A 16,201-nucleotide genomic window follows, 5' to 3' on the forward strand; every position below is an offset into this window, starting at 1 on the left:
CACTGGGACGGGTTGTTTGTGGCACTTACTACAGCCACCAGGGCGGGCCGGCAGTCAGTGCCGAGCAGGTTCCAGCAGGCCACGCCTGTGCTGCTTGGCGATGCGATGCCAAGCGCACGGTGCAGGTAGGCAGGATGTAGCGGGGAGATTTTTATGTGTGGAGCTAAGATGGATATGGGAGAGAGGAGAGAGGAACAGGAGCAAAAAACATACAAACAAACAAAAAAGAATGCTAGGGGAGCTTGCTGTTGGAGTGGAGAGATGAGAGACAGTAAAATGGAGAAAAACAAAAAGGGGAGGAGGAAGAAAAAAAAGAAAAGGAAAGTGAATAAATAAAAATTGGAAAGGCAAAAGAACAGCAAAGTTCCCAGGGATCCCACCGCTGCGGCTATGAGGTCTGGGGAAGTTGTTCTCAGGTGTTGCTGTGCAGCCTGGCTAGAAGGCGTAGAGGTATATAACGCCAGGTATTCAGGGAACAGAAAGAGAAGGAAGATATAGAGAAATGAGAAACTGAGCAATGAAGAAAGACAAAAAGGGAAAAGAAAACAAAACTATTAAAGAAAAAAAGAAAAACAAGAAAAGCCCCCAAAAAAAAACAGAAGAAAAAAAAAAACCATCGAAAAAAGAAATGCTCTCAGGGATCCCTCTGCACGTCTGCGCAAGCCGAAGGGGTAGGCTACAAGCCGCACTGCACTGCCCAGCCAGAATGGGCTCCCAACTCAAGAAAAGGAAAAGAAAGGTAACAAACAACCCCAAACAAACAAAAGCCCCGGGATCCCACCAATGCGGCATCGCAGACCGGGAAGGAGCTCCACAGTTGAACAGAGCTCCGCAGCCCCTCAGGAAGAAGCATAGATGGCACATGGAGCCACGTATTTGAGCAAAAGGAGGGGGAGGTGGTGAGAAGTAAGGAAGAAATCAAAAGAAGCAGAAAAAAGCAACACCAGCAGCCAATAAATGGCACTCAGAGAGCCGGCCAGTGTGGGAGGATGGAATCCAAGCAGCCGGTGCTTCCCGGGCAAGAGATTGTGGCCCCGGGAAGCAGAGGAGGCCAAGTAGGGGTGAAGAAGGGTGGGGGGTGGGAAAGTGTATATCGCAAATTACTGGTGGTTTTGTCTCCCGCTGGAAGCTCCGTGAAGCTGCTTTCTCGTACCCCCTCTTTGCTGGTCTCCAATAGGAGTCCAAGATGGTGGATCCATGCTGCGTTAGCTGATAGGGGACCTCTGCATGAATCTCTCCTCGCTCTCCATTCTCTGTCAGTTTTCTCACTCCATTTGGTGCTTGGCTGAGTTCTTTATCTCTTCATTTGATGGTTTAGGGTTTCAGGATTGTTGTTTTCTCTGTGCGGCTTTTCTCTGTTCGGCTTAGTTTCTCGGATCTTTGCTGTTGAGGGACGGCGTGGTGCTTCTGCCTAGAGCACCATTTTGCCGGAAGTCTCATCTTTTTTTTTTTTTTTTTTTTTTTTTTTAAAGTAGATAAATGGAAAATAGACTTATTTCTTACACAGAACTGTCATCTTGAAACAGTTTATTTTTTGGGTATTATGGGTGAATTTAATAATTTTATTGTCTCTCTGGAGACAGGTTTTTTTTTTTTGGTTGTTGGTTTTGGTACTTTTGGTTTTTTTTTTTTTAATTTTTACATTGTTTATTTTTTGAACATTTTATTGTTGGTTAGGTGACGGTTACAGAGCAATTTAGCTTCCCAGTCAACAATTTATACACAGCTTGTTTCGCAACATTGGTTGCAAACCCCTGATTGTGTCAGCACTCTCCCCTCTTCTTGCATGGGTTCCCCGTGTCCATTCACCCAGCTTTCCTGCCCCTACCGTCCTTCTGAACTTTGCTTTTGGGCAAATGCTGTCCTTTAGGCCTCGTATAGTTGATTCTTCTGAGGTGTACATTCCTCACTAGTGTTATATAGGCCTGTTTATTGTATGGCTGTAATGTGATCACAGGAAGTGATTACAGTTCCAAGTTTGAAGGGTGTCTAAGGGCCATAGTCTTGGGAGTTCCACCAGTCTCTATCAGACCCATAAGTCTGGTTTTATTTATCGGGTTGAATTTTGTTCTACGTTTCTCTCCCACTCTGTCTGTGACCAATTGTGGACCTGGTCAGAGCAGTTGGTAGTGGTAGCCGGGAACCAGCTAGTACTTTGGGTCTCAGGCTAGTGGAGGCTGTGGTTCATGTGGTCACTAGTCCTTTAGAATAATTGTTTCCGAGTCTTTGGTTTACTGAGCTCTTCTTTGTTCTGGATGGGAAGAGACCAATTACTGTATCTTAGATGGCTACTCACCAAGGTAGGATGTAGAACAATGTCTAAATGGATTATGATGTGTCAAATGACCTAGATGTTACCCGACACTATGGTCCGTAGCCTTCAAGTCCAGTATCAGTCCTGGGAGGTGTATGGTTACGGCTAAGAAGTTTTCATGACTGTGTCTCTTGAGCACACTATTGCATACGTGGGTATGCTTACAGCATGTACACATGTATATGTGCATGGGTGTGCTTCATATGCCCTACCACCCCTGCTCAGCTTACATATCTACCTATGTATCCATTTGTACCGTTTGTTATCTTTTTAAGGAATTGAGAAGTAGGGGTTCATTTTAAGTTATTCATTATTGCTATGGGATTTGCCAGTTTACTATTTACTGAAGATTCAATGTGCTGCCTAAAGAATGGTTGCTGTGCTGACATTTGTGTGTGTCATTTTGTTCCAGAGCTGAGGGCCGAAGTCGACATTATTGAACAGATGAGCAGCAGTGGGAGCAGCTCCTCAGACTCCGAGAGCTCCTCCGGAAGCGATGATGACAGCTCCAGCAGCGGAGGTGAGGACGATGCACCAGCCTCCCCTCCACAGCCTTCACACCAGCAGGCCTACAACAGCAGGCCCGCCGTCGCCAACGGGACCAGCCGGCCTCAAGGCAGCAACCAGCTAATGAACACCCTCAGTAAGTGTGCTGTCCTTCTGTGACCCAGTTGGGTGGCATGTCAGGCCTAAAGATCAGCTTCTCTTTACCTTATGTTGGAGTGTGTAAACCTGAAGATAGCTAAAGTGTAAGAAAGGGTCTTAGCAAAGATAATTTGGAGCAGAAAGGAGTGAATCACCAAACAGTGAAAAAGGGACACATAAAACTAAAAGTCTATTCTTTCTTTTCCCTACTCCCCACTGTCACAAACTGAGTTTTGTGAATTCTGGAAAATGCTGAAACTTGAATAGCTAGGCTCTTTGACTCTGCATTTACCACCAGGCTTTAGGGGTGATACCTGACCCCACATAGCTCCCCCCCCGCCCCCCGCACTCCCTAGGTCCTTTACACAATTCCAAGAACCTGGTGTCTCCAGATGGCCCACAGACTTGGGAAACTTTGCCATCAGTGTATATTTGGGGACTTACCAGCCTCTCTGGCAAGGGGAAAACCTGAAGATATTGTGATGTCTGGCTGGCTTTTAATACACTTGAGACTAAAGCAGAGAAAAACAAAAATGTCTTTGGAGGTGGAGAGGGTGCCAATGTTTTACACTCTTCACTCTCTGAAACCCTGGTGAATATTCTCCCTTGGGGTAACTTCCTTTGAGAAACGTATGACAGCAACAATGGGAAGCTGACCTAGGTGACCCTGCTCCTACTGTAGCCTAAGGTTTCTCAACCATGGACGTATTGGGATGGGTAATTCTTTCTTGTCCTGTGCATTGTCAGATGCTTAAGAGTATCCCTGGCCTCTACCCACCTGAAGACAGTAGCACTCTCCTCCCATTTGTGTCAACCAAAAATGTCTCTTTAAAAAAAAAAAAAAGTTGCCGTTGAGTCAATTCTGACTCATAGTGACCCTATAGGACAGATTAGAACTGCCCCATAGGGTTTCCAAGGAGCAGCTGGGGTTTCTAACTGTCAGCCTTTTGGTTAGCAGCCAAACGCTTAACCACTCAAGGCATTGCAAAATGTCTCCTGAAGGGCAAGATCACCCCCACTTGAGAACCACTGCTCTAGGCTGTGTTCTTCACCTGAGTGAACTCAACACTGGTCCCAGATTCAGGATACATTTTGATGCTCTTCTCAGTTGGATGAGGATAGATAGTAAGTTTCACATTGGGAATTTGGTGTTTGTAGTGGACAAGTATCAGATATCTACTGTGGCTTTAACTCAGTTCTTCATTTCGCCTTAGGATTGGTGGTATTTTGGAGGTGTTTTGCTTGCCTTCCTAGCATAGGAGATCTTGGAGGGAGACAAGGTTGGAAGGGAACAATGCAAGAGGCCTGTGTGCTTGAGTAAAGCAGTCATTGCTCGATTATTCCCTTCTAAAAAGAAAGAGGAAAGAGCAGCACAGTGGGGATGATCTACCTACCAGTGCCTTAAGCACTTGCATTACTTAAACCAGGATTTTCAACCAGAATCAGTTTATAAATCCTGAAATTAGTAAATTGCCCAAATTTGCCAAACCCTGGCATGAAAGTAGAAAAGAAGATTGATAATGATATTAGTTGTGTTCTTGAATGGAAACCTGGATCAAAATCTCATCCCCCAAAAAACAAATCTGCAAATGTAACAAAAAATTTCAAAGGGATTTTTAACTCCAGTCACACTGATGTGTTAACTCACATGTATATCATATTACTCTATAAGGGATCATGCCCAAATTAGTTGATTGGGGGTTACCAGCTGTTGCCATGCCCTCATCACCTTTACTGAGTCTAGATTCCAATGCATGGCGACCCTGTAGCTGTTGAGTCGAGTCTAGAGCCACAATTCTCAAATATTTTGACTTCAGGACTTCTTTGTTATTCTTAGGTGCTATCAAATCAGTTTCAACTCCTAGCCACCCATGTGACAGTAGAATAAAATGACAACACGCAAGTGTCAGTTCAGCAACCATTCTTAAGTCAGCACATTGAACCTTCGGTAAATAGTAAATTGGCAGATTCAGTAGCAATTCATAAATAACTTAAAATGAATCCCTGCTTCTCTGTTCCTTAAAAAGGTACAGGTAGTCCCTGACTTAATGACATATTCGAGTTAGGACGAACCACACTTAATGACTGTGCTTTTTTTTTTTTTTGGTACATCTTATTGTTAGTAATATGTACTACACAGAGTGTTGGCAGCACATAATTTGCTGATGTTGCCATTCTTAGATTCAGGGTTTCCAAATCTCAAAGACAAATAAAGATCAAATTTATAAAGATACTGATAAGAAAAGATGATAATGAAAACCAAAAAAATTAAGGTATTTGACTTATGTCAGAACTGATGTACAATGGAGTTGTTGGAATGGAACCCCGTCATAAGTCAGGGACTACCTGTGCAAACAAAAATACCAGGCCTTTCTCCTGTGGAGTGGCTGGGTGGGTTCAAACTTTATACTCAGAAATTATCGAGGAACTAAAGAGCTTTTGTGTATGTGGCTTATAACTATCAATATTTGCCATATTAGAAATTAAAAGTGAGATATTTAAAGTACTCAATAATTCATTTAAAAAAGAATAATAAACCTATTGCATGTTAACAAAAATAACATTATGAAAATAACTTTTCCAAATTAAAAAAAAAATCAGTAAAAAGAGTAACATTGCCTTAAAATTTTGCAAGTCTCTTTATAATGTCTGGCTTAATGGAAAGCTGGATTTTTACATCTGGTTCTGCATTCAATCTGTTGTGATAAGTTGTGTAGGTTGAAATATATGAAGAAAATCCGGCATCACACACGTATGTAGTAGGAAAAGGGAGGACCTGGGAATCGGACCCCTAAAAGTATCTTAGGGTCCCCCAGAGTCCTCAAAACAAACTGAGAAGAGCTGGCCTAGAGATTAGCAACCCAGAACACAGCAGTTCACTTTTGTTTTATTCCAGTGCTATCAGCTGGGGTCCTGTCACTCTTATTATTAGATTAGATTGACATGTCGAGTGTATAATTGACTTCTAAATTCTACACACTAAGCAAAAATCTGAGGCTTTTCAAAGCCCGTTCGTTCAGACTGGAGATTTAAAATGATATGTCTGTCCTGGACAGAGGTGTACCATGGGGACATTGGATTAGCACATGACTGGTGTAAATAGTATTCAGCTTCCTTCATAGGAGGCCCAAGTTGGTGTCTTCTAGCTTTTATAAAGCAACTTAATGTGAACAGTTCTATTAAACAATGACTCAGTTATTTATAAATGATTTCTTGCTATTTATTAACACATGTAAAAGCCGTGTAGCCTCCCCCTCCCCTTCTCTATCCCAGTTGGCAGTATTGTTGTGCTTTAAAGATACTAAAAATGGCATTTATTTTAAAATGTTGACTGCATCAGTTTTTTTCACTAAGCCAAATTGATTTTCCCCCATAATTAAGTTGATTAGCCAAGGCAATTAACCAAAGAGTCATGAGGAAATCGTTTTTAAGCTCTGTGCTTTTGGTTTCTCTTTTCTTTTGTAGGAAATGACTTGCAGTTGAGTGAATCTGGCAGTGACAGTGATGACTAGAGCCGGATCTTTCGAAATCTACTTTTTTGGTGCACAAATATGCTGCAAGACCAGGCTACTTTAGCACGGAGTCCATTGCCAAGAGGAAAACGTTGTGGAGCAGTGACTGTAGTAGGAGTCTGAGGCTCTGGAGCGCTCAGATATTCAAGTCCTTAACTTAGAGGTGATGGGTGATTTTCTCATGTACTTTTTGAACAATCTCATGTTTCAAAGTTTTAGATCTACAGAAGAACTAACAATTATATTCTGATTTGGCTAACCTTGTTAATGAAAAACAGATAATTATGCACTGGTCTAGGTTACTCAGAGGCTGTGTCTTCACCAGGCCAGCGATTCAGTTTTCAACCTCAGCAGCCACCAGTTTGGCCACGTGGTCTCTACCAGTGAAATGAAACACAGTCTTTGAGGTGTAGGAGAGGGAGAGAAACCTCAAATTGCGGCATAGCGGTATGTTAAAACCACTGTAAATTGTTGACGCAAAGTGGTAAGTTTTGCCTGACCCAGCCTGACAATCCTGTGTAGAACTGGACTTCAAGCCTGAGTCCTAGAGTGTCAGCTGGGCTGAACCCTGGAGACCTGCTAGTTCAGCCCCCTCGTTTACAAACAGGAAAGGGAAGCACACAGCTGGTGTGTGGCAGGTTTCCTGCCCATTCTCCAGGCTTTTCTCAACTGCTGTCTCCCTTGAATCTCATTTGTTGGAATCAGAGATTCTTCTGCTGGGACTTTAAATGTACATTGGAGCTTTTACTGGGTTCCAAAAGACAAAAGTGTTGAGTACTTCCAGCTCAATTTAGATCTAGATAGTCCCTAAATGTCTGAGGCTGGGTAAACAAATCAGACCAGCAGCCGTTGGACTGACTTGTGTGACTCGATAAATTGGGGCTTTCTTTCCATGTAGAGCCATACTAAGTGTCCTTCATTCAGTGGATTTTAGGGAGGGGAGCTGTAGGGAGTGAGGAGAGGTGAAGTGAAGAAACCTCTCTGAACAACTGAACCAACAGTAAGTTTCCAAGTTTTCCAAAAACCAGAATCTAGATAGTAGGAGTTCTGCAATATGAAACGAGCACATTCTCTGATAAGGTGTTTCTCTTCATACTATTTTACCACTGATTGTGCCTGCCTCCCAGATGAATTTGTATTTTTATAGACAACTAGAAGAAAGTCCCAAGATTGCCTTTTGCAGTATGCAGTTTCCGAATGAATCTGTTGCAGGAACCTGGTCACTAGTAAATGTTCCATACTGAGTGAATGTGTGATAAATCATCCTGTAATTAGTGTGGAGTAGCCCATTTCTGTAGTTTGAATGAATGTGTCCTGAGAAATTTCCATCTACTTTGGTTCAGTGGGCATCACGGCATTAAAAATGATTTTACTTCGTCGGGTTCCTCCACTTGATGGCCCTCCGTCCCCAGCTGTGGGAAGGAAGCAGTCTGGACTGAGGAAGGAAATTGATGGTCCATGGTGGGAGCTTTAGGTGAGAGTCGCATCTATGCGGGTGAAGTAGAGCATTGAGTATGCTTCATCTGCAAAGTGACTGACTCAGGGTGCTGGACACATGGGCAAGGAGCCAGGGGACCCATCGTCCAGCAGCACACTCACACCACTCAACCCAAGTGGAGGTCAGAGGTACCCCTCATACCCTGTGGTGGGTTCTCAGCTCATCATGAGCTGTCAGTGGATTTAATGGTATGTAGGAACTTATTTATGATGAATTGATAATTGATTTATAATTCCTTGGTAATGATGACAGCTCAGGGAAGTTGAAGGTCATGACTGAGAGACTTGAATTGTTACTGGATGTGGGAATTGTTTCATTGCTCTTAACTTACTCAAGCTGGGGCAGGTTTTAGGAACTTGAACTAAACATATCTATTTAAGCCTTTTTTTATTTTTCCTCTTCTCTCCCATAGTCTTGATTTATATAGACAGAACTGTGGATTTTGTTATGTTGGGTCAAGATGTTTGTTTGTATAGGAAGTGTCTGTGTGCAGCTCTGGCCTTGGTGAGTCAGGCTCTTCGTGCTCAGACCCTCTCCACCCTCATCCATCCTGTCCGGCACTCCAGCACAGCTCCAGCGTGGGTCTCTGCGCAGAGCTGTCAGTGGTTCCCTTTGCCCCCAGCCCCAGCTTTACCCACCAGAGTAAGGAATCTTTTCTCCTTGGAAATCAAGAATTTGGCCTCACAAACTGCTTTTCATCAGTATCCTTGTGCCAGCCAAATTGGACGTCTTGTTCTTCCTGCCCTGTGCCTGCTCCCTCAGCCTCCATGAACCTCCCCTTTACCCTCCTCCTCCTCGCCCCTCCAAACTCCACTCCTGAGGTTCTGTAGGTGCCATCCTCATGGATTCTTCCTCTTTTTCTTTCAACTGATATGGAGTGCCCAGTATGCATTTACTGACCTTCCTCTTGCTTGAACTCTAGTTGGTGGGAACTCCTTAAAAGCAGGGACTGTCATTCTCATCTCTGTCCCAGAACTGGGGTGTCCACAGGAATAGACATTAAAATGCTTATAGCCTGGTGGGGGAGGAGGCAGCGAAAACTAATGGTAGAGTACAGAAGACAGAGATGAGAAATTCCTGGCATTTGGAGACAGCTGAAAACCATCCATGCTGATTTTCATGATTTTGAATTCTCTAATTCAGTTATTAAATTTCCCTTTTTATTTTCTCTATACAACGTTTGCCATTCTGTGGGTCATGTAGGTGAGGTGTGGAGACTTAAGTCTGAATTATCCAAGGCCCCATGGCAAGCCACAGTAAAGACATGCTTTGGAGAAACAATACAAATAAACTAGAGATCTGTAATGATGCCACTCATTAACTCCTTTATTTCTGTAGAAGAAGCATTTTTTCTATGTTTGGTATGAATTTCTATGTGCTTTGGTGGTGGGAAAACTTGAAAATTCCAAAATCCTTACTTCCCTGTTTGAGAAGCTGATTCAGTGTGTGTCTGTGTGTGTCTGTGTGTGTGTGTGTGTGTGTGTGTCTGTGTCTGTGTGTGTCTGTGTCTGTGTGTGTGTGTGTCTGTGTGTGTCTGTCTGTGTGTGTGTCTGTGTGTGTCTGTGTGTCTGTGTGTGTTAGGATTCTCAAAACTCAGGCCTTAACCAGTAGGTTGGAAGATAAGAGCAATTGAAGCATTATGAAATGTGTGTTTTCATTGCTCCTGTTAATTCTGTCTTGGTTTTATTGTCTTGTTCTTTAATGATTTTAAGATCATGAAGTAGGTATGCATGTTTACATTTATGTAAAATATTTGCTGTTTAAAGTTTTTTTTGGTTTATTCTCTTAAAAGGTCATTGTATTTAAGTAAAAAATGAAGGTCAGCAATACACGTAATGTCTTGGTAGTTTTTATTTTCTTACTGTCACTAAAAATCAATGAGAAATGGAGAGTTCTTTTAAGAACCCTTTGTCCATAAGCCAGATTAACTAACTAAATTGCTTCCTTTGTGATGTGGTGTTTATGATAATTATGAAGAACAATTCAGTTTTAAAAGGTGCAAACTTAGAAACTGAAGGATGATTTCAGCAAGCCACATGGCACCTGGGGCCATTTTACTTGGTCTGGAAAGGCAGGCTTAGCTTTGGGTCTGAGAACTCCGCAAGGATTAAACTGAATCCCTCGACATAAATCCTACCATCATCTTCTTGTTGTTAGTTGCCATCAAATAGATTCCAACGCATAAGAACCCTATGTGTGCAGAGTAGAACTGCTCAGTAGGGTTTTCAAGGCTGTGACCTTTTGGAAGCAGATCTCCAGGCCTGTCTGCCAAGATGCCTCTGGGTGGGTTCAGACTGCCACCTTTTGGCTAGTAGTCGAGTGCTTAACCGCCGTCACCTGTTGTTGTTAGGTGCCGTCAAGTCGTTCTGACTCATAGCAACCCTGTGTACAACAGAATGAAACACTGCCTGGTCCTGCGCCATCCTCACAGCTGTTGATATATTTGAATCCATTGTTAACAGCCGCTGTGTCAGTCCATCTTATTGAGCGTCTTCCTCTTTTTAGCTGACCCTCTACCTTAGCAAGCATGATGTCCGTCTTCAGGGACTGGTCCCTTCTAATAACTTGTCCAAAGTACGTGAGACGACATCTCTCCATCCTCACTTCCAGGGAGCACTCTGACTGTACTTCTTCCAAGATAGACTTGTTCATCCTTCTGGCAGTGCATGGTATATTCAATATTCTTCACCAACACCATAACTCAAAGGCATCAATTATTCTACGGTCTTCCTTATTCATTTTCCAGCTTTCTCAGTCATCTTAGCTCACCAAATTCCTTCTACCTGGAAGGCCATGCACACACACACCCCTCTGACCCCTGATTGACTGGAAGTGATCCTATCCTGCTTCCTTCTGTACCACTGATAGAGCAATGCTCACATCTACCTGTGGCATTGGCCCCTGCTAGACCGTGAACTCCTAAAGAGTTGTGACCCTGTTCTTTAATTCTCCTGTGTCTTTCACCTAATGGGTGATTAATAAATTTGTTCTTAGTAAAATTACATGTTAAGAGAACTAGGCTAGGAATAATAAGACCTGCCTGGTCTGTCCTCTGCTCCTTATTCTGCACCTGGCTTCTATTCCCTCAGGTGGAGATAGGGGTTAGACTCGAACCAGGCATCTCACCTGGAAAGTGGTGGTGGTGCATTCATCACCTGGAAAGTTTTATCTATTTTGTTAGCTATTGCCACTACAATGATATGTAACAAACCATTCTAAAATTCAGTGGCTTAGAACAATAAGCATTTAATTCGCTCACAAGTCTGTGCAGTAGCCATTTAGACTGGACTTGGCTGGACAGTTCTGGTCTTGGCTGGGCCCCCACCACGTGACCAGCAGTTGCCTGAGGTTTAGCTGATTAGGGGGCCTTGGCTAGGACAACTGGGGACAATCAGATCAGCTCACTGTGTTTCATCCTCTGGCAAGCTAGCCTGGGCATGTTCTCATGGCAAAGGCAGAGGTGCCAGAATGAGAGCGAAAAAACGGATATGCTTCTGTTCATAACTGCTAACCACCCCTTGGCCAAATCAAGACACAAGGCCTAGTTCAGAATCAAGAGGTGGGGAAATATACTCTACCAATTGATGGGAGGAGTTGCAAAGTTACATTGGACAGGGGGTGGATACAGGGGTATGAGAGGAATTGGGACTATTAATGTGATCCATCTACTACATGCACATATCCCATGTCTCCAACACAGTTGAGAACACTGGGTCATAATCTCCAAGGTATCTCCAGGCTCTGGCCACATAAAAAAAGTCCCAGTGGGAGTTGTTCATGGTTCCTAAAGAGGGCGCCAAAGCCAAGCCAATGGCTCCTCTTGGCTTGGCCAAAACCGATCTAAATCTGTTGTCCTTGAGTTAATTATGATTCATAGTGACCCTATAGGACAGAGTAGAACTGCCACATAGAGTTTCTAAGGCTGTAATCTTTACGGAAGCAGACTGCCATATCTTTCTCCCATGGAGCTGCAAGAACGCTATTCCAGTTACCTATTGCTAAATAACAAACTACCTCCAAACCTTAGTGGATTAAAAGAACAACCGTTTTATTTTGTCTTATGGAGTCTGTTAGGAAATTGGACTGAGCTTGACTGGGCAAGTCTGTTCCTTGTGGCTTCAGCTGAGGTCACTCAGTGTTACTCGGCTGGCCGATGGGCTGGGCTGGAGGGTCCAAGCTGGCTTTGCTCACATTTCTGGCATCTTGTGGGGTGGATGGCTGGAAGCAGGCTCATCTGGAACTGTCGACCAGGGTGCCTACATAGGGCCTCCAGTGGTGTCACTAGGGTTGGTGTCACCCAGTGCAGTAACTCATGTCACCACCCCCCGCCATGGACCGCTTCCCATACCAGACCGTACAGAATGCTTAGTAATGTGTTCTGTATTAATGTTACTCGTAAATCATAATTCCCATATATCACTCCTTCTTTTCCTTTAATTACTACTTCATTCTCAAAAAAGTTATTGATACACCTTTACAAATACTAATTACCACAGTATTGTAGCTAAAACACCAGAAAATTTGACAAAATCAGTGACTATAAAAACACCGGCAGCAATGAAAACAGCAGCACGGGCTTGTGGCAAGTGCCAACAAACCACGTGATTCGAAGCATCATTGTAATTGGGTAAGAATAACAGCTCTGACCCAAGTGCATTAAAAGGTTCAAAAAGTAAATTAGCATAGAGTTTCAACCTTGTAGGTATATTTCGTAAGCTGGGCTTATGAAAAATGTCGTTATAACTAACTACAGGGGTATTTTTATAAAAAATAATAAATTTCTGCTGAAACACTGCAAAAAAATTTCGTAGACCGTCATTTTGATATCACCCCCTCTGACAGTGTCACCCAGTGCAGTCCACACCCCCTGCACTCCCCTGGTAACACCACCGGGGCCCTCTCCAGCATGGCAGTCTCGGGGTAGCTGGCCTTCTTACATGATTCTGGCTTCCCCTGAAACAAGTGTTCCAAGAAGCTGTATAGCATTTTATGACTTAGCCTGGCAAGTTGCATAGCATCACAGCCCCTAGATTCTGTTGATTAAGGCAGTCAATAGCCCACGCAGATTCAAGAGGAGGGGACATTGACTCCACTTCTTTAATGGAAGAGTATCAAAAGCCACCCACCTTTCCTCCCTGTGTCCTTTGAATCTAGTCCTCTGTCATTGTTCTCACTCACATGAGACATCTCCACAGACCAGCAACATCAGCATCCCCTGGAAGCTTGTTAGAAATGCATATTCTCAGGCCTTACCCCAGACCTATTGAGTCAAAAACTCTGGGATGGGACCCAAGAATCTTTTTGACAGGCCGTTTAGGTGATTGTGAGAACACTGCCCCTGAGCAAAAAGGTCTCCCTTGGTGAGCCTCAGTGATGATCCCTTACCATGATGACTGTCTTCAACTTCCTGTCCTAGGGTGATGAAGGGCTGAGGGTAACTGGGGCCAGGGCATACAATGGAGTATGGTACTGTTCACGGGTTGGAACATCAAAGACCAAAATATAGAAGAGCTTGGGCGAGGTGAGGGGGCTTACTCATTGTCTTTGAAGAAATTAAGGGGTCAGACTCACCCAAACCAAATCCATTGCTGTCGAGTCGATTCCTACTCAGTGACAGTATAGGACAGAGTAGTACTGCCCCATAGGGTTTCCAAGGAGTGGCTGGTGGATTCAAACTGCTGACCTTTTGGTTAGCAGCCGAATGCTTAACGACTGCACCACCAGGGAAGAGGCCAAAATAACCCCAAATGAAACCGTTGAGATACTAGTGTCTCAGCATAAGAATTTCAGTGTTCATATGTGGCCCCTTTTCATTTCTATAAAGGGATTAGTTGGTGGGGCAAGGGAACAACCTGTTGCCCTTGAGTGGGTTCCAACTCAGCGACCCTATAGGGCAGGGTAGAACGGCTCTATAGGGTTTCCTAGGCTGTAATCTTTACAGAAGCAGACTGCCACATCTTTCTCCCCTGGACTGGCTGGTGGGTTCGAACCACTGACCTTTCAGTTAGCAGCTGAGCACTTTAACCATTGTGCTGCCAGGGCTCCTTAAGGAGCACAGTGGGCAGGGGAAAAGTCAGTTTTGTTTCTTGGTTTTTTTTTTCATTTAGTACGGTAGTGTTTCTTGTAGAGTTGCTTTACTCTAAAAGTCAACTGTTTGGGGCTGAAAAGAACTCAGGGTGAGCCCCGGAGAGAAAGTTCCTCTGATAAAGCCAGTGTTGGTTCTATTTCTCAGGTAGGGGTGAATGAGAGGAGGTGGGTAGCCTTTAGCCCATCGCTTCTGGGAGACTTGGAGCTCCCTCTCAGAACAGCCACACATGAAGATCAGGAGAACAGACCATGCTCCTGGAGGCTCTGGCCCCTTGGGTGGTGCCTGTGGCTTGCTCAAGTGTGAAGATCTCCTGGGTGAGTCACCAAGGTCCTTGATCTGTGAGCTCATTGTTCCTATGTAAGTGGAAAGCCTGAGTTTCATTTCAAATTTAAATTGACTCACTCTACTGTGGGGAGGGATGGGGCAGGACGGCTCCAGGAAGGTAGGCATTGGGCAGAGGCTGACCCATTAGTCACAGTGAGGTTTGGAGGTTCTTCAGCAGTTTACCCAGATGTGCCCTCTGTGCCCGGATTAAAGTGATGGGGGCCTTGTGTGTCTGTCCCAAGAGACGCTCAGAAACCTGGTCCTACTAGTTTGTAACCCATCTTTAAAGGACTTGCTTTGCTTACAAATGTATCACTCAAACAGCTTTACAGGTGGATAGAAAAGAGTCCTGGGACCAGTGCCCATCGCCAAAGCTCCCTAGTTATTGAGGGAGTGCTTCTGGGCTGGCTGGGACGTTCCCAGTGACAGGCTATATCCTTGGGTGTCAGTGAGCAGAGCTAGGGCCGCTGTTACTGGTGAAAGAGTCAAACCCAGTCCAGGCCTCAGAGGGTGAAAGTCAGCTCTGGGCCCCGCCATTCATCGGGCTGCGGTAGCAGACAGAGATGAAGCCTGCTGCAAAGTCACCAGGAAGCGATACTTCTCCCGAGGTCACCACTGCAGCTGTAAAGGGTCATCATAACCCTTTCTTTGAGTGACTACTGCTTTCTTACTGACGACAGCCCCAGGCTTGCTTTCACACTCCTGCCACCTGAGCAGAAACCACTGAGGGAAGCCTTGTGACTAAAATCATACGCTGTCAGAACTTTGCAGTTTGGAGTCACATCAGTGAGAAGAGAACATTCCAGTCTTGCCTGGACGATCTGAGCTGTGTAAGTCGCTTTGACACAGAGAAGCAGTGTCAATTTTCAGCCTAGCTACAGAGCCTCAGATACGGGTGTTCAGACACAACATCCCATGTTTATCTTAACTTTGTAGTTTCCAAGGAAACAGGACCCTGGGTCCACTTCACAGTCCAGGCCTGATGGTGACCCCTTTACACACAGCCCCGCTGTGCTTGGAGCCCATCACAATGCTGCTTCATTTACACTCAACTGGAACTCCATCTCTCCCTGTAATAAGCTTGTCTGCCTTGATGAGATACCCATTGTTCCTCTGGTATGTAGTCTCCCTGCTGCAAATCAGGAGTCTCTAAGCGGTGCAAACGGTTAACACACTCAGCTGCTAACTGAGAGGTTGGAGGTTCAAGTCCACCCATAAGCACCTTGGAAGAAAGCCCTGGCGATCTAGTTCCAAAAAATTAACCATTGAAAATCCTATGGAGTACAGTTCTACTCTGATACCCATGGGTCGACTTGATGGTAACTGGTGTACTGTTGTTGTTGTTAATTGCTATTGAGTCGATTCCAACTCATGGTGACCCATGTGTGCAGAGTAGAACTGCTCCATGGGATTTTCAAGGCTATAACCTTTCAGAAGCAGATCGCCAGGCCTGTTTTCTGAGGTGCCGCTGGGTGGTAGGTTTGAACCACCAACCTTTCAGCTAGTACTCGAGCACTTAACCATTTGCACCACCCAGGTACTCCTACTGATGTACTACAAGTCAGTAAACCTAATTTTGCTGGACTACAGGTTCATCCCTGGTGGTATTTATCAGATGAGCTAACGTGCAGCAGAGTCTGAGAACCACTGCTTTTTATGACTGCTTTGCCATAAGGCTGTGGTCCAAACAGCTATCAAAGCAAACTCATGCGATCTGCCTCAAAGGGAGAAAAAATATTCTGAGGTCCCCAAAGAGGTGAATGATTAAGCCTGAGCCACTAAATGATGATAATGACAGATAAAATCCAACACTTCCTAAG

General features: G+C 44.3%; 1 protein-coding gene across 1 annotated transcript in view; it reads left to right on the top strand.

Moving 5' to 3' along the window:
- Positions 1-10,207, top strand: part of EAF1 (ELL associated factor 1) — a 25,056-nt gene extending 14,849 nt beyond the window's left edge. Inside the window, exons 5-6 of the mRNA XM_004385263.2 lie at positions 2,727-2,957; positions 6,425-10,207. Of these exons, the coding sequence (XP_004385320.1) occupies positions 2,727-2,957; positions 6,425-6,471 (278 nt within the window). The 3' untranslated portion in view covers positions 6,472-10,207. The remainder of the gene's footprint in view (positions 1-2,726; positions 2,958-6,424) is intronic.
- The last annotated feature ends 5,994 nt before the right edge of the window (positions 10,208-16,201 follow it).

Source organism: Trichechus manatus, unplaced genomic scaffold (assembly GCF_000243295.1).
Source record: "Trichechus manatus latirostris isolate Lorelei unplaced genomic scaffold, TriManLat1.0 scaffold00136, whole genome shotgun sequence".
Taxonomy (NCBI): Eukaryota; Metazoa; Chordata; class Mammalia; order Sirenia; family Trichechidae; genus Trichechus; species Trichechus manatus.